Source organism: Bos mutus, chromosome 14 (genome assembly GCF_027580195.1).
Source record: "Bos mutus isolate GX-2022 chromosome 14, NWIPB_WYAK_1.1, whole genome shotgun sequence".
Taxonomy (NCBI): Eukaryota; Metazoa; Chordata; class Mammalia; order Artiodactyla; family Bovidae; genus Bos; species Bos mutus.
In genome coordinates, this window is record NC_091630.1 from 8,599,828 (window position 1) to 8,619,581 (window position 19,754).

Genomic DNA, 19,754 nt, shown 5'->3' on the forward strand with positions numbered 1-19,754 from the left:
AGATGAGTTACACACAGTGAACAGCAGGGGACACAAAATTCAGAAGTTATTCTCTACATAGCAACGCACAATGAAATCTCAAGTTGCAGTGGAAAGCAGATGAATTTTGGAGGCAGACAGACTGTTTGATTTCACCTTGCTCCATCACACATGTAAGCTGTGTGTGTTGTGCTCAGTCTCTTAGCCATTTCTGACTTTTTGTGACCATTTGGACTGTAGCCTGCCAGGCACCTCTATCCATGGGATTTTTCAGGCAAGAATACTAGAGTGCGTTGCCATTTCCTCCTCCAGGGGGTCTTCCAGACCCAGGGACGGAACTTGTGTCTCCTGCATTGAGAGCAGACTCTTCACCACAAACCATTGAGGATGCCCACATATAAGCTGAGTGACCTTTAATTATTTAACCTCTCTTGACTTCTTGGAATTATGATAACTATAACATGGAGATTAAACCAATATATGTAAGGCAGCTCAATAAACATTAGGGTTTTTTTCCTTCGGTGCTTACTATATAAATATGTGCGTGTACACTGAAACCACACTGAACAAATGCAAACTTAGATTTTATAGTAATTTTTCCAAACCATGAACATGGAAATGGCTATAGTTTCATGACAGAACAGAAACACAAGTATAGCTAGATCAAAAATAAAAGCTAAGCAAAAGAAATGAGTTGTGTATGAGTTGCTACTCACATCCAATCAAGGCTTTTTCTATATATTAAAATGTGAGTGCCAGAGAAAGTGCACCTGAACATGTGCTGTGTACATTTTCAGCAAGGCTTAGTACAGAGTATGGTCCAGGAAAACCCAGGATCTCTACTGATCCAGGAAAACCCAGCATCAGAATTAACAGGGCGTGCTTGTTGTCTGCAGTTGCCTATTCTACACAAAATCTTTTTCAGATCTTTGGGAATGGCACGTCAATTTCCTCTGGCAAAGGAGAAACAAGAATACTTCCTTCTTAGGATTCCTGTGAATATTAAACAGCACATGTGAAGCTAGCACCGTACTTGCCATATATCACTAGAATTCTTTCTTTTCTTCCAAATTGACACATGTATACTCACAAATGACTTGCTCAAAAACACCTGATCATGGTTCTATCTTTTCCCTCTTTAATAAGAACTAAGGCCTTTTTTTTTTTTTTTGCTACTTTGGTGCACAGGGGACAAATAAATCCTTCCTTTTCTGACTAGTGGCTATATTATATTCTTTCCAATAATATTTTCCCAGCACTTTGTGTTCCACTTCTGTTCTAGTCACTGGAAGACATGTTCTATTTTAAATAACACTAGTATAAGGTGTCATAAATTTGGATGTTCAGTTCATTCAGTTCAGTTTAGTCACTCAGTCGTGTCCGACTCTTTGCGACCCCATGAATCGCAGCACGCTAGGCCTCCCTGTCCATCACCATCTCCTGGAGTTCACTCAGACTCACGTCCATCGAGTCAGTGATGCCATCCAGCCATCTCATCCTCTGTCGTCCCCTTCTCCTCCTGCCCCTAATCCCTCCCAGCATCAGAGTCTTTTCCAATGAGTCAACTCTTCGCATGAGGTGGCCAAAGTACTGGAGTTTCAGCTTTAGCATCATTCATTCCAAAGAAATCCCAGAGCTGATCTCCTTCAGAATGGACTGGTTGGATCTCCTTGCAGTCCAAGGGACTCTCAAGAGTCTTCTCCAACGCCTCAGTTCAAAAGCATCAATTCTTCGGCACTCAGCCTTCTTCACAGTCCAACTCTCACATCCATATATTTGGATGTAGTTACTTAAAAATATAATTCATATATGACTAAGCTTGAATATATAATGTGCTAATTTTAAACTTAAAGTTTTAGGAATTAAATACATTGGTTTGGATTTTAATAAATTTATTTTAACTCTTTAAGAATCTAAATGACAATGTAACAAATATTGATGTGATCATCACTTAGCATTTGTACCTGTTTATCAAAAGGAAACTTATGACTTTCCAACTATTAATCTAGTACAGAAATAAAGTAAAAATCAGTTATCTTTTATCATGCACAGAAAACTAATTCTTACATTTAGTGTTTAATTATCCTTAGTTTCTTCAACACATAATATATAAAACTACTTTTAAGAAATGAATTATACTCTACAGATTCTGACCTGATTTTGTCTCACAATATTTTGTAAACCAATTGAACAGATGAAAAATTTAATTACTGCGTGTTGTTTTACAGTATAGATATACCATAAATTATTTCACCTGTGCATGCTCAGTTACTAAGTCATGTCCATCTCTTTGCGACCCCATGGACTGTAGCCCACTAGCCTCCGCTATCCATGGGATTTCCCAGGCAAGAATACTACAGTGGGTTGTCATTTCCTCCTCTAGGGAATCTTCCTGCCCCAGAGATTGAACTGGGGTCTCCTGCATTGGCAGGCAGATTCCTTACCACTGAGCCACCTAGGAAACCCTGATTTATTTCACCTAGTCCACATGATTGAATTTTTAGACATTTTCTTCTTTTAACCCCCATTTTAAATAAAAATGTGATAAACATTGTTGTACATACATATTTAATATTTTATCCATAACATCTTTAGGATAAATTCTTAAGAGATAGAATTACTAGGTGCAAGAATGTGTGTATTTGCCCATATCTTCAAAACTGCAGGAATATTCCAATACTTCTGCTCTATTTTACTTTTGTTATGGTAGGTTAAATTTTTTTCATATAGTTTTTAATATATAGTCTTTGACTGTTAGCAAATTTTTAAAAGATGATGTTTATTAACTACTGTATTTCTTCTTTTTTGAATGGCTTTAGCATATTAAAACGGAGAAGGCAATGGCACCCAACTCCAGTACTCTTGCCTGGAAAAATCCTATGGATGGAAGAGCCTGGAAGGCTGCAGTCCATGGGGTCGCTGAGGGTCAGAAACGACTGAGCGACTTCACTTTCACTTTTCACTTTCATGCAGTGGCGAAGAAAATGGCAACCCACTCCAGTGTTCTTGCCTGGAGAATCCCAGGGACAGGAGAGCCTGGTGGGCTGCCGTCTATGGGGTCGCACAGAGTCGGACACTACTGAAATGACTTAGCAGCAGCAGCAGCAGCCTATTAAAAAACAGAGACATTACTTTGTCAACAAAGGTCCGTCTAGTCAAGGCTATGGTTTTTCCAGTAGTCATGTATGGATGTGAGAGTTGGACTATAAAGAAAGCTGAGCGCCGAAGAATTGATGCTTTTGAACTGTGGTGTTGGAGAAGACTCTTGAGAGTCCCTTGGACTGCAAGGAGATCCAACCAGTCCATCCTAAAGGAGATCAGTCCTGGGTGTTCATTGGTAGGACTGATGCTGAAGCTGAAACTCCCATAATTTGGCCACCTCATGCGAAGAGCTGACTCATTTGAAAAGACCCTGATGCTGGAAAAGATTGAAGGCGGGAGGAGAAGGGGATGACAGAGGATGAGATAATTGGATGGCATCACCAACTCAATGGACATGAGTTTAGGTAAGCTCCAGGAATTGGTGATGGACAAGGAGGCCTGGCGTGCTGCCATTCATGGGGTCGCAGAGAGTCAGACACAACTGAGTGACTGAACTGAACTGAATCATGCCTTTAGTCCCTTCTCATATCAAAAAGATTAATTCTTTATACTATTTTTTAAAAGATCTTCCCCAATTTGTCCTTTGGATTTACTTATGATTTTTTCTTTTAATCATACAAGTTATTACTCCTTTCTATTAATCTTTTAAAACTGAAGTATTATAATGACTTACAATATATTTCAGGCATGCAACATAATGATTTGATATTTTAATACACCACAAAATGATCACCATAAAAAATCTAGTTACCACCTATAACTATATTACTATTAAATATTATTTACTATATGCCCTATATTAAGTTATTGATCATGACTTATTATATTCCCTATGTTATACATCACATCCCTGTGACTTATTTATTTTGTAATTGAAAGTCTGTACGTACCTCTTAATCTCTCTCATCTATTTCACTTATCTCCCTCAGACCCTACTTATTTGCTTTCTGTATCAATGAATCTGTTTCTGTTTTGTTTGCTTTGTTTTTTAGACTTCACATATAAGTGAAATCACATGGTATTTGTGTTTTTCTGACTTATTTCACTTAGCATAATACTCTCTAGGTCTATGCATGTTGTCACAAATGGCAAGACTTCATTCTTCTTTCACAGCTGAGTAGCATTCCATTTACTATGCATGCCACATCCTCTTTATCCATTCATCCTTTAATTGACACTTAGGCTTCACCCATGTCCTGGCTATCATAAATAATGCTACACTGAAAATAGGAGTACATATACCTAATGCTTTTCTTTCCTTCACAAAATACCCAGAAGTGAAATTGCAGCATCCCATGGTAGTTCTATTTTTAGTTTTTTGAGGAACCTAAATACTGTGTTCCATGTATCTGTACCTATTTGCATTCACACCAACAGTGATCAGTAATTCCCTTTGATTCACATCCTCACCAATACTTGTTATCATTTTTATAATAAATATTCTGTAAGTTTGTATCTTGTAGCTCTGGTTTGCATTTCCCTGATATTAGTGATACTGAGCATCTCCTCATGTGTCTGTTGACCATCTATATGTCTTCTTTGAAAAATGTCTATTCAGGTCTTCAGCCCACTTTTTATTTTTATTTTTTTTTGATGTTAAGTAGTATGAGTTTTTTGTATATTTTGGGTATTAACCTAGTATCAGATGTATTGTTTGCAAAGATCTTCTCCCATTCAATAGGTTGCTTTTTGTTCTGTTGATAGTTTCCTTTGCTGAGAAAAAGCTTTAGCTTGATGTGGTCGCATTTGTTCATTTCTGACTTTGTTTCCCTTGCCTGATGAGACATACCCATGAAAATATTGCTAAGACTCAACTCAAAGAACATACTGCCTATGTTTCTTCTAGGAGTTTTATGGTTTCAGGTCTTACATTTAAGTCTTTAACTCATTTTGAGTTTATTTTTGTATGTGATATGATAAAGTAGTCCAGTTTGATTCTTTTGCATCTAACTGTTCACCATTTATTGAAGACATTGTCTTTACCCATTGTATATACTTGCGTTCCTTCCAGATTAACTGACCACATACATGTGGATTTATTTCTAGCTCTTGATTCTTGATTCTATTAATAATATGTTTGTTTATTTGCCAGCATCATACTGTTTTGATTACAGCAGCTTTGTAGTATAGTTTGAAATTGGGGAGCATAATATCTCCAGTTTTGTTCATTTTCCTCACAATTATTTTGGCTATTCAAGGTCTTTGTGTTTCTGTAAAATTTTAGAATTATTTGTCTTAGTTCTGTGAAAAATGCCATTGGTGCTTTGATAGGGATTACAATGAATCTTATTTTAGCAGCATTAATTCTTCCAATATATGAGGATGGCATATCTTTTCATTTGTTTGTGTGGTCTTCAATTTCTTTCATTAATGTCATAGTTTAATGAGTATAAGTCTTTCACCTCTTGTAAAAGATTGATTAGATTTAGTCCTGGGTGTTTTATTCTTTTTGATACAATTACAAATGGATCATTTACAAATGATCCATTACAAAAATGGGGTTTTCTTTCTGATCAGTTCAGTTCAGTCGCTCAGCTGTGTCCGACTCTTTGCAACCCCATGAATTGCAGCACGCCAGGCCTCCCTGTCCATCACCAACTCCCAGAGTTCACTCAAACTCACGTCTGTCGAGTCAGTGATGCCATCCAGCCATCTCATCCTCTGTCGTCCCCTTTTCCTCCTGCCCCCAATCCCTCCCAGCATCAGAGTCTTTTCCAATGAGTCAACTGATAGTGTATACAATTCAACAGATTTCTATATATTAATCTTTTGTCCTGCAAGTTACTGAATTCATTTATTAGTTTTAGTAGTTTTTTGGTGGTGTCTTTAGCATTTTCTGTATTTGCCTACCAGGCTCCTCTGTCCATGGGATTTTCCAGGCAATAGTACTGGAGTGGATTGCCATTTCCTTCTCTAGGGGATCTTCTCAACCCAGGGCTCAAACCTGGGTCTCCAGCAATGTACACAGATGCTTTACTGTCTGACCCACTAGGGAAGTCCATTTATATATATAGTATCATATAATTGGTAAACAGTGACAGTTTTACTTCTTCCTTTCCAGTTTGGATTCCTTTTATGTCTTTTCTTTATCTGATTGCTGTAGCTCTGTGTGTGTGTGTGTGTGTGTGTGTGTGTGTACGCGCACTCAGTCGCATCCAACTCATTGCAACTCCATGGACTGTAGCCTGCCAGGGTCTTCTGTCCATGGGATGTTCCAGGCAAGAATACTGGAGCGGGTTGCCGTTTCCTACTCCAGGTGATCTTCCCTGCCTTGGGATCATATCCACCTCTCTTGCATTTCCTGCATTGGCAGGCGGATTCTTTACCACTAGCGCCACCTGGTGGCGGAAGCCCCGATTGCCATAGCTAGGACTTGCAGTACTATGTTGAGTAAAAGTGGCAAGAGTGGACACCTTGTCTTTTCCGTTATCTTTGAGGAAAGGCTTTCAGCTTTTCACTGTTGACTATGATATTTCTGTAGGCTTGTCATATATGGCTTTTCTTATCTTGAGGTATGTTCCCTCTACACCCACATAATCGAGAGTTTTTTTTTAATCACAAATGGGTGTTGAATTTCTTATTAATATCTGCTTTGAGGTTCTACTTGGAAAGTCTTTCCTTATCACAAGTCTATACAAATATTTACCTACACATAGTATATAAGAATTTAACATACCAATTCATTCAATCATTTATTCACTTGTGCAATAAGCATCTATTGAACACATACACACTAAGCATTGTTCAAAATGCTGGAAATAAAGCAACAAATAAGACCAAGTTTCTTGCTATCATGGAGTTATATTCCAAAAGAAATATGATCATACAGGATATAATTTAATGTGGTTTAAAGTTAATGGGGGAAGGAATGTATTATTCAGTATACAATGCTGCTACAACTAGTCAACCATTGAGAAAAAAATAGATTATTTCATACCTAGGATTAAGTATATTACAAATGGATTTAAAATCTTTATGTTTAAATATTTAAAATAAAGCACAAAAATACTGGAAAAATGTAACTGAATATTATATAAAGGAACATCATATGCATTCTTGAACATGACAACTTTAGAGTAAGATCTCAAGGCAACTTTGGAAAGACCTTTTTTTTTTTAATGGAATACAACAAGGTAATTTTTGAACAATAATCTTTATTAGTGTATTTTCAAAGATACATATAATCCTGAGCTAGTGCATTTATACATTTATCATTTACTCCGTGAAGTTTATGTGCATTTTACCCCAAACTCTCTGATGAGTACATTGTTATACTAATCAGGAACATAAATAGTTAAAAATATTATTCTTATCCCTGGAATAGCCAACTGATTTACTCAGATCACCTCATTATCTAATTCTATTCAGTACTACTTCGAAAGCTTTAGAATATTACCTTTCAGCTAAGTAATTTCTTTTTAAAACTACAAAGATGGGCAGTGCAAGAGGTGATTCTTTAAATCCTAGTCAATTCCTAGAAAAGAACATTGCTTTTTGTCTTTGATCTGTATTTGGAATAAATTTGGCAATCATTTTGACCAGCTATCTTTGAGAAGGATGATAAAACTAACTACATCTAATCTTGATATTTTAGCCCGTGTACAGTGTCACAGGCTTCCTTCACATTTCAGTATTCCATGTGTGTGTGCGCAGTTGTGTCTGACCCTGTGGCTCCATGGACTGTAGCCCTCCAGGCTCCTCTGTCTGTGGGATTTTCCAGGCAAGAATACTGGAGTGGGTTGCCATTTCCCCCTCCAGGGAATCTTCTCAACCCAGGCATCGAACCCAAGTCTCTTGCATCTCCTGCACTGGCAAGCAGATTCTTTACCACTGTGCCACCTGGGAAGCCCCAAGTATTCCATAAAGTAGGGTTAGGGTTAGGGTTGGGCATGGCATGGGTAGGGCATGGCAACCCACTCCAGTATTCCTGCCTGAAGAACTCCATGGACAGAGGAGCGTGGCAGGCTACAGTCCATGGGGGTGCAAAGAATCAGACACGACTGAGCGACTAAAACACACACACACCCCAATAAGAAAAATTAACCATGATCTAATGAAAAGGAGGACAATTTGATATAGATACATTTTTGTAAACTGTTAAATATTATGAAACATGTTATGTGAAACACTTTCTTCAAGTTCCATAAAGGAATACATAGAGCTGGTTAATATTAAATTTCATAAATCTAGGCCAGAACTTTTATAACTAGAACATTTTCGAACAATAACAAAAATGAAAGACAAAAGTCCTGTGATCTTTGAGAACAGACATTTATCCAACATATCTCCAACGGTGGACAAATAAATATTTTTATTCTTATATATTAAATTACTATCAAAATATTATTTATTTCTACAAACAACATAAAACAAGCATACAGTATCTAGAAATGGTCTTTATCTGACAAGAATGTCAAGTCTTTGAAGGTACACTAAACATTTTTTTTTCCTGAACAATGTCACTATGATCTTAGGTTAAAGTTACTATAAGCAGTTCAAGCAAAATGCATATTGCTTAGATTTAAAGCAAGCAAGTGTGATAGCTTAATTAAAAAGTGAGTATAAATGTGAAGCTATTACAGCAATATTTATAAACACTCCTTGAGAATACTCACAGACCAGCAAGTAATAGAATAATTGATTTAAAAATAATGAAAGTGTGGTGTTAAGTGTAATGATTGGGAACAAATCAAAAATACCTTTAAGAGATGTAAAAGAACATGAAGACCAAGCTTTATTATTTGGAGCTTGAAAACTTAGCAGCAAAACAAACTATTTGCTTATAATGTAGTACAATAAACGTTTGTTCATCTAAGGCTCCCAGTCTTAAAATTTCATACATTAATGAAAATGAAATCCATTAGGTAAATGATTTAAAGATGTCCAGAGTAGCTTATCAAGAACTGCTAGATACCCTCAACTGCATCACAAAGTCATAAATAAGCTTATGCAAAACTGTGTTCTGGATAACTCACTCTTATGGCTCCCCAGTAACAAGCTCGGATAAGGCAGACCAAACCTAAGAGATAAGCAATTGCCCAAGAAACATAGGTTGCATGAAATCGTCTTGCAAAATCTTGGGTGCCAACCTAAAATAAAAAGCAATATAAAAATAAGAGGTTACAAACTCAGAATTTGTGTTGGCTTTTTTGGTGATTTTTATGAAACGTATTCCCGAGATGACAAAACATGAGTTGCTGCATTTGCTGACTAACACTGACAGAGCGAAATTTCATAAAATGACATAGCAGGTTATGTTAATTATAGATTTTATCAAATCAACAAAAATTCCATTAAAACATTTATAAAGGAATTTAATCTATATCCCTGATGCCATCCCCATGTTGATAATAAATCTTTGGTTGACTTGAATAAAAAGAATTTTTTTAGCCCATTGTAGCTGAGTGAGTATCGCTTCAGCTCTGGCCATGGCAAAACTGGTGCTAGCACTAAATAAAAACAAATGGACTTTTTGTTAAACGGATGATGAAAGTTCCCATATCAAGAACCTTCAGAGGGATCCCAAGACATGATTTCACCCGGGTGGGCAAACTCTGCTGAGAACAAGCCCATGGATTGCCTTCAGATTGCTCAAAATTTTTTAGAAGCTTCTGGCCTGGTACGTTAGGGAGGCAGGTTCTTTAGGGATCAATGGAAGTTGTTCCAAACCTCACCATTTACTACTGATCAAGTTAAGAGGAAAGAATTCTAACAATGAACAGAGTAATACTCACAGTTAATCCAATTCCAATGAAAATGCACATCATTCCAATGGTAATATATACACAGCAGCGCCTTCGAGGCAGTGCACTACCCACTGAAGAACTGTAAATTCAGGAGAACAAAACAGAATATTAAGTATTTACATGAAGGTTCTCCATATCATCATTGTGAGTACTAATTCACAGCTTCAGTAACACATATACTTCCATTTATTTCTTCAACTTGAGAGACAAGAACGTGCATAATAAGAATGATATTTTGGGGGACTTCCCTGGTGGTCCGGTGGTTTAGAATTCACCTTTCAATGCGGGGGACGTGGGTTCAATCCCTGGTCAGGGAACTAAGAACCCACATACCGCAGGGCAATTAAGCCCTCGAGCCAGAACTAGAGAAGCCCGCAAACTGCAACAAGAGAAGCCTTCTCCCTGCAACTGGAGAAAGCCTGCGCACTGCAACAAAGAGCTTGCAGGCCACAACGAAGACCCAGCGCAACCAGAACAAAAATGGTAAAAAAGAATGATATTTTTAATGAGCTATCTAAATCATAATTAGTGAGTTTGTGTGTGACTCGTTGTAGTTTTAAACAAAATACAAGTCTTGGTCATTGACAATATCCACAAAAACCCACAATAGTCAACAATGATTTTCCAAAATAAAATTTTGTTTCCAAAAAACTCTATTTCAGAACGGAAAATAGGTGCTATCTTAAAAATAGCATTTGATTCTCTTACATTTATAACTGTTGGCATATGTTTAGTGTAGAAAATAAGAATAAAGAATAAAAAGGAAAATTACCTATAATTTCACTACCGTGAATACTACTGAACATTTTGCCTATTTTTCTACAGCCATCTTTTCTAACTTACCAGTTTAGCATAAGCATTTTCTTACATCATTAGGTATTCTCAAACTAGAATTCTGAAAGATGAATATAACATAACTTAATGAATTCCCTACTATTGGACACTTAGCATTTTCCTTCTTGTAAATAATGCCAGCCAAGCTTCCTTGGTGGCTCAGCTGGTAAAGAATCCACCTGCAATGTGGGAGACCTGGGTTCGATCCCTGGGTTGGCAAGATCCCCTGGAGAAGGGAACAGCTACCCACTCCAGTATTCTGGCTGGAGAATTTCATGGACTGTATAGTTCATGGGGTCACAAAGAGTCAGACATGACTGAGTTACTTTCACAAGCAACATCTAAAATCATTCTGCTTTTTAAAAAATGGAAGTAGAGGTGATTTACAATTTTTTTTAAATTTCTGCTGTCCAGCAAAGTGACTCAATTTTACATATACATATGTACATATATATATAAGTTCTTCTTCACATTCTTTTCCATTATGGTTTATCACAGGATATTGAATATAGTTCCCTGTGATACATAGCTGGGCCTTGTTGCTTATCCATTCTATATATACTAGTTTGCATATGCTGACCCCAAACTCCCAATCTGTTTCTCCCCTACCCCACCACTATGGCACCAACTTACCCTCCCAGGAACAGTGTAGGAGGGCTCCCTTTTCTCCACTCCTCTCCAGTATTTGTTATTTGCAGAATTTTTAACAATTTCTATTCTGACCAGTGTGAGATGGGACCTCACTGTAGTTTTGCTTGCATTTCTCTAATAATTAGGCATGCTGAACATCTTATAACGTGCTTTTTGGCCATTTGTCTGTCTTTGGAAAATGCCTATTTAGGTCTTTTGCCCGTTTTTCAGTTGGGTTGGTTTTTTTGCTGTTGTTGAGTTCTTTGCATTTTTTAAAATTTAGCTCTTGTCAGTCACATCATTTGCAAGTCATTTTCTCCCAGCCACTAGTTTTTCTTTTCATTTTCTTAATGGTTCTTTTGCTGTAAGTTTCATTAGGCCCGTTGTTTATTTTTGCTCTTATTTCTATTGCCTTGGGAGACTGACCTAAGAAAATATTGGTACAATTTATACTGGAGGATGTTTTGCCTATGTTCTCTTCTAGGAGTTTTATGGTGTCATGTCTAATGTTTAAATCTTTAAGTCATTTTGAGGTTTTTTTTGTACATGGTATGACAGTGTTTCTAATTTCATTAGAGATATAGCTGTTCAACTTTCCCAACACCCCTTGCTGGAGAGACTATTTTTTCCCTATTGTATATTTTTGCCTCCTTTGTTGAAGATGAATTGACCATAGGTGTGTGGATTTGTTTGGGGGCTCTCTATTCTGTTTCATTGATCCATATAAGTTTTTGTGTCAATATCTTGCTGTTTTGGTTACTGTAATTTTGTAGTGTAGTCTGAAGTCTGGGAGCATTATGCCTTCAGCTTTGTTCTTTTTCTTCAGGATTGCTTTGGCAATTCTGGGTCCTTTATGATTCCATATGAATGTAAGAATTATTTGTTCTAGTTCTGTGAAAAAGGTCATAGGTAATTTGATAGGGATCTCTTTAAATCTGTATATTGCTTTGGGTAGTATGGCCATTTTAACAATACTGATTTTTTGCATTGTTAGAATTAGGATTACAAAATTAAAGAGGTTAAACTTTTAAAAATCTTAAATACATATGCAAGAAGCCTATGGGAAATTCATAAGATATATCTCTCAACTGAAATTCTAAATTCAATAGTTTTCAGATCTCTCTATTTCTAATTTTTTAAAAAATTTCAGAATAGTAAAAGTATAGCAAAGGTCAAAAAGCCAAACTGGTACTTTCTCCTTTCCTAAACAAACATACATTAACACATCATATATCACATATTGTGTTAGTGGATGATATTACTGTTGTTCAGTTGCCCTGTTGTGTCTGACTCTTTGGGATCCCATGGACTGCAACACACCAGGCCTCTCTGTCCCTCACCATCTCCCGAAGTTTGCCCAAGTTCATGTCCATTGCATCAGTGATGCCATCCAGCCATCTCACCTTCTGATGCCCTCTTCTCCTTCTGCCCTCAATCTTTCCCAACATCAGGGACTTTTCCAATGAGTTAACTGTTTGCATCAGGTGACCAAAATACTGGAGTTTCAGCTTCAGCATCAGTCATTCCAATGAGTATTCAGGGTTGATTTCTTTTAAAATTAACTTGTTTGATCTCCTTGCTGTCCAAGGGACTCTCAAGAGTCTTCTCCAGCACCACAGTTGGAACGCATCAATTCTTTGGCTCTCTGCCTTCTTTATGGTCCAGCTCTCACAACGACACAAGGCCATGGGAAGACTATAGCCTTGATTATACGGACCTTTGTCGGCAGAGTAATGTCTCTGCTTTTCAGCACGCTGTCTAGGTTTGTCATAGCTTTCCTGCCAAGAAGCAGTGGTCTTCTGATTTCATGACTACAGTCACCATCTGCAGTGATTTTAGAGCCCAACAGGAGGAAATGTTATTATTTCCACCTTTTCCCCTTCTATTTGCCATGAAGTAATGCAGCCAGATGCTATGATCTTAGTTTTTTTAATATCTAGTTTTAATCTGGCTCTTTCGCTTTCCTCCTTCACCCTCATCAAGAGGCTCTTTAGTTCCTCTTTGCTTTCTGCCCTTAGAGTAGTGTCATTCTCACATCTGAGGCTGGTGGTGTTCCTCCCACCTGTCTTGATTCCAGCTTTTAACTCATCCAGCTTGGCATTCTCATTTTGTCCTCAGTGAACAGGTTAAACAGGGTGACAGCAGACAGCTATATATATGTGTGTATATATATATATATATATAAATATATATATAATTATCTGATTTGTCTGTGTCCAGCCAGGGTCAACATTATACCTACCATGTGGTAAATTACTCATAGAATGTCTATTGAATAAATGAAATATAGAAATGCATCACTTACTAGGCATAATTTAGGAGTGTGCTATTCCAAAAAGGTTACTTTTGCATAACAGAAAAGTAACTTCCTTTAAGTCCCAAATCTTTTTTAAAATTGATGAACATTGTTGCAAATATGTATCATAAAAATTCCTGCATACTTGAACCAAAACAGAAACATCTGGATGATCTGGGGGTGGGGGTGGTTATCATTAATTGCGGTAGTGTACAGCCTATTATCTGGAGTTAATAGGGAATCTGTGATTCACTCCCTATATGTTATATTTAACCTTTGACTGCTTTTAATAACCATGTGTGCATTTGGTTATTTCTCTTGTGTTACATCTCACAGGCGGCTATCATTTCTCATTTACCTACGTATCTGCGTTTGGCAGTCTAATCTACAATGGAAATGAAAGTGAAAGTCGCTCAGTTGTGTCTGACTCTTTGTGACCCCATGGGCTATACAGTCCATGGAATTCTCCCAGCCAGAATACTGGAGTGGGTAGCCTTTCCCTTCTCCAGGGGATCTTCCCAACCCAGGGATCAAACCCAGATCTCCCACATTGCAGGCAGATTCTTTACCAGCTGAGCCACAAGGGAAGCCCAATCCACCATGGATTAGAAGGCAACTGAATTTACTAGAATAAGTCAAACGTTTCTAAGTGAATGTTTTAGCAGCTTTTCTATGAGCCAAAGGAACACACTTTTGTGTTTAAAGTGTGTTTAAAAACACACTTTAGTTTTCTAATACTTAGAAAACCATGCTCATTTTTCATCACTCAACATAAACAGTCTCTACCTCTGGAAAATCTTCACAGGAAAGAAATAATTTACCGCTACTTTACAACCCAAGTGCCATCTTATCACAAGGAAAGGCAATGACCAAAGACACCTGTTGCATGGATAATAAAATCTCTTATACATTTAATACAAATGTGGTATCTGTATGTAACACATAATATTGTTTTGCAAGTGTTAAAACTTTTTACAGATACATGTATTAAACTGTTTGCTTCTGTGACTTGTTTTTTTTCCCCTTGATACTCTACATGACTTTTCCATATTCACATGCAGAAATTTACTTCATTCATTTCCACAACTATCTTCCATTATACACACACACACACACACACACACACACGCACACACACAGAGCTTGCTCATTCTTCTTGTTGATGGACAGTCAGGGACTTAAAAAAAATTGTTTTTTTGCTATTATAACAAGGCTGTTTCAAATACACTCTAAATGTTTCCTTATGTAAATATGCAGGAATTTATCAAACATATACCTAGGAATAGAATTGCTGGGTTGTACGTTAGACATATCTTTAATTTTAACAAATGCCAAATTTATATCTCACCAACACTATATGAAAACTTTCATAGTTCTACCTATATCCTCATTAACAGTTCAAAACTTGGTAATGGTCTCAGGTTTGAGAATTTCATGAATGTGAATGGTATTTCATTGTGGATTTATTATGTATTAATATAGAACTAATTTGTAGTGAGGTTGGACATCTTCTCATATGCAGGTTGACTACTGATTTTTTCTATTAATTGCTTGTTCATATCTATTGTCTCTTTGCCTTGGGCTGTATTTAGATAATTCATAGATGATATTTATATAATCTGCGTACTATTCCATACAGCTATATATACCACACATATCTCTTTTTTTAAAGGATTTTTTTAATATGGACTATTTTTGAAGTTTTTATTGAATCTGTTACAACAGTGCTTCTGTTTTGCGTTTTGTTTTTTTGGCCACGAGGCACGTGAGGTCTTAGCTCCCTGACCTGTGATTGAAGCCACAGCCCCTGCACTGGAAGGCAAAGTCTTAGCCACTGGACTGCCAGGGAAGTCCCCATACGTATCTTCTTATAGTCTGTTTTTACAAATTCATCTTTAATAACATATTTTGATATGAGTATTTACTAGTGATACCAATGTAATACAAAATACTTCTAATACAGTCAAAACTACCAATCTTTTCCTTTAAGGTTTGTACTTTTTTAGGAAATTCTTTTCTACTTCTGTCATAAAAATATTTTTCTACCTTTTCTTCTAAAAGTATTACAATTTTGCTTTTTGCATCGCCAGTTACAAATTGGCACTTGCCAGCTACCTCTACAAGGATTAAATCATGAGCTGCTGCAGCTTACTGACCTTCAACACTCCCTGAAAGGAGTTCAGGGTGGAGTTCCAGAATGAGACACTGTTCTCTGAGAAAATCTGGCAGACCGGGTCTTCAGATAAATCTTTTCAGGAGAAGATTTTATGAGCCCAATTCTTGCAGCTCCTCATTTCTAGAAAAGCACTAATGTCTACTCTTCTTATGTCTACTAGCGGTAGTAAGAGTCACTAGTAGCAACTAATGACTTCATAAGACCAGTAGCAATCTTTTGCAAAAATCGGTGCTTGATTGCACGTACTCCCCCTTCACCAAAATCACACATATACTGACCTTCCTCCCTACCTCTCTGGAGCATATCTATCCCTGATAAAACTTAACTCCGAACTCTCACACTGTGCCTTTTTTTTAGTTGACAGCATTTATGTTGATTGTCAAGAGCACAGTTCTTATAATTATTCATTTTTATTTTATATGTATCGAAGTTAGATTACTTGTTGCACACAAGTTTGGAATTTATATTTCCAATGAAGTGACCATAATGACAATAATACCCTAAAGCATATGAGATAATTAAGGTATATGCTAAAATGCTATAACGGAGAAATCTATAAAACAGCAGCTTTATTTCTCTTGCACATAAGAATTCAAAGGTGAATGTACACCCAAGGGCTGGTAACCGTTCTGTTCCATGACTGCCCCTCACTCAATATGGTAACAAACATCCTGTTGCAGTTGCCTTCTCCAAGCAACTGGAAGAAGGGAGTAAAAAGCAGGACAAGCAGGTTTTGTCTTTAAATAGAGTCCCAGGAAGATGTATTCATCACTTGTGTTCATATTCCATGGTCCTCAACACAAACACATGGTCACAACCATCTATCTGCGAGAGAGGTTAGGAAGTGGAGTCTCTAGCTGAGCAGCCGTTAAGACTGACAGTTCCACTGCAAGGAAGAAAAGAACAGCAGTCTCTGCTATTTTACCTGGTATTACTATTGCTATTTTACTGTTGGTTAGTGTTTGCCTGGTATACCTTTCCTTTCGGTTAGCGTTTCACGGTTTCACCTTTTACTTTTATTCTATGTTCTCATATTTTATGTGTTTCATCTTCAAATTGAATATAGATGTACTTAAATCTAGTCTGACAATTCCTCACAAGTTTTATTAAGTTTATATATATTCTGACAACTAATATATGTTGATTATTTCTTCTTATTTTGGTTTTATACTCTGTTTTCTTTACCCTCCTATCCCCTTTTCTAGATTTCTTTTGGATTGACTCTGATGCTCTTCAGAGAAGGCAATGGCACCCCACTCCAGTCCTCTTGGCTGGAAAATCCCATGGACAGAGGAGCCTGGTGGGCTGCAGTCCATGGGGTCACTAAGAGTCGGACACGACTGAGCGATTTCACTTTCACTTTTCAATTTCATGCATTGGAGAAGGAAATGGCAACCCATGCCAGTGTTCTTGCCTGGAGAATCCCAGGGACGGGGGAGCCTGGTGGGCTGCTGTCTTGCACAGAGTCGGACACGACTGGACCGACTTACCAGCAGCAGCTGATGCTCCTATTTCATTTGCTGCCTACTATTTTGAATTTTAAAGATGTATCAGTTCAGTTCAGTTCACTTGCTCAGCTGTGTCTGACTGTTTTCGACCCCATGAATTGCAGCACGCCAGGCCTCACTGTCCATCACTAACTCCCGGAGTTTACTCAAACTCATGTCCATTGAGTCAGTGATGCCATCCAGCCATCTCATCCTCTGTCGTCCCCTTCTCCTCCTACCCCCAATCCCTCCCAGCATCAGGGTCTTTTCCAATGAGTCAACTCTTCACATGAGGTGGCCAAAGTATTGGAGTTTCAGCTTTAGCATCAGTCCTTCCAGTGAACACCCAGGACTGATCTCCTTTAGGATGGACTGGTTGGATCTCCTTGCAGTCCAAGGGACTCTCAAGATGCTTCTCCAACACCACAGTTCAAAAGCATCAATTCTTCAGCGCTCAGCTTTCTTCACAGTCCAATTCTCACATCCACACATGACCACTGGAAAAACCATAGCCTTGACTAGATGGACCTTTGTTGACAAAGTAATGTCTCTGCTTTTTAATATGCTATCTAGGTTGGTCATAACTTTCCTTCCAAAGAGTAAGCATCTTTTAATTTCATGGCTGCAATCACCATCTGCAGTGATTCTGAAGCCCCCCAAAATAAAGTCTGACACTGTTTCCCCATCTATTTCCTATGAAGTGATGGGACCAGATGCCATGATCTTAGTTTTCTGAATGTTGAGCTTTAAGCCAAATTTTTCACTCTCCTCTTTCACTTTCATCAAGAGGCTTTTAGTTCCTCTTCACTTTCTGCCATAAGGGTGGTGTCATCTGCATATCTGAGGTTATTGATACTTCTCCCAGCAATCTTGATTTCAGCTTGTGCTTCCTCCAGCCCAGTGTTTCTCATGATGTACTCTGCATATAAGTTAAATAAGCAGGGTGACAATATACAGCCTTGATGTACTCCTTTTCCTATTTGGAACCAGTCTGTTGTTCCATGTCCAGTTCTAACTGTTGCTTCCTGACCTGCATACAGGTTTCTCGAGAAGCAGGTCAGGTGGTCTGGTATGCCCATCTCTTTCAGAATTTTCCACAATTTATTGTGATCCACACAGTCAAAGGTTTTGGCATAGCCAATAAAGCAGAAATAGATGTTTTTCTGAAACTCTCTTGCTTTTCTATGATCCAGCGGATGTTGGCAATTTGATCTCTGGTTCCTCTTCGTTTTCTAAAACCAGCTTGAACATCTGGAAGTTCACAGTTCATGTATTGCTGAAGCCTGGCTTGGAAAATTTTGAGCATTCCTTTACTAGCATGTGAGATGAGTGCAATTGTGCGGTAGTTTGAGCATTCTTTAGCATTGCCTTTCTTTGGGATTGGAATGAAAACTGACCTTTTCCGGTCCTGTGGCCACTGCTGAGTTTTCCAAATTTGCTGGCATAATGATGTATATTTCTATTTAATTAACAGTGGAACTTAATTTTTAATATGGATACCTTTTAAAAATTATAATCATTTGAAAAATCTATCTTTCCAACAAATGCAAGGATCTTAGGAAGCTTTAACTCCAAATACTCCACTCCCATGTTACGTGTGTTTGTTCTTCAATGTGTCAGTTCAATTCTATTTTTGTTTCTCCAATTTTGTTAGCATTAACAGTATTTCTGTTATTGTTTTCTCATAATTTTATTATTTATCTATTTTTATTAAATAATTTACATTTATTGAATTAATAAATTAAATCTATTAAATAAAATTATTAAATTAAATTAATTTATTAAACAAAAATGAAAACTTTTATTATTTATTTATTTAGGCTGCTCTGGGTGCTTGTTGCTATGTGGGTTTTTCTCCAGTTGTGGCAAGCAGGGGCCACTCTCCAGTTGCAGAGTGCAGGCTTCTCACTGCAGGAGCCTGGCCTGTTACAGAGCAGGGCTCCTGGGCATGTATGCCTCAGTCCTTACAGCGCATGGGCTTAGTTGCTCCAGGGCAGGTGGGATTCTCCCCGACCAGGGATCGAACCCACTTATCCTGCAACTGACAGATGGATTCTCTCCCACTGAGCCACCAGGGAAGCCCCTGTTACTGTTTTTTTTTTAATTTATTCATTTGGCTGTGCTAGGTCTTCGCTGCTGCGCACAGGCTGTCTCTAGTCGCAGTGAGCCGGATCTACGCTCTGGCTGCGCTGTGCAGACTTCTCACTGCCTGACTTCCCCTGTGCTGGAGGACAGTCTCTCGGGCGTGTGGGCTTCAGCACGTGCCGGGCGTGTGCTCAGTAGCTGGGGCTCACGGCCTCCAGAGCACAGGCTCAGTACCGTTAGCGCTGGGACTTATTTGCCTCCCGGCATGTGGAGAAGGAGACGGCAACCCACTCCAGTATCTTTGCCTGGAAAATCCCATGGACAGAGGAGGCTGGCGGGCTACAGACCATAGGGTCGCAAAGAGTCGACATGACTAAGCGACTTCACTCACTCACTCATTCACGTGGGATCTTCGTTCC

At 38.0% G+C, this 19,754-nt stretch overlaps 1 protein-coding gene across 1 annotated transcript in view; it reads right to left on the reverse strand.

Annotated features, from left to right (window-relative positions):
• Window positions 1-8,797: 8,797 nt before the first annotated feature.
• The window catches only part of PIP4P2 (phosphatidylinositol-4,5-bisphosphate 4-phosphatase 2), a 71,951-nt gene continuing 60,994 nt past the window's right edge, over window positions 8,798-19,754 (reverse strand). The window contains exons 6-7 of the mRNA XM_014480653.2: window positions 9,816-9,906; window positions 8,798-9,170 (exon numbers count right to left, since the gene is read on the reverse strand). Coding sequence (XP_014336139.2) covers window positions 9,027-9,170; window positions 9,816-9,906 — 235 coding nt within the window. The 3' untranslated portion in view covers window positions 8,798-9,026. The remainder of the gene's footprint in view (window positions 9,171-9,815; window positions 9,907-19,754) is intronic.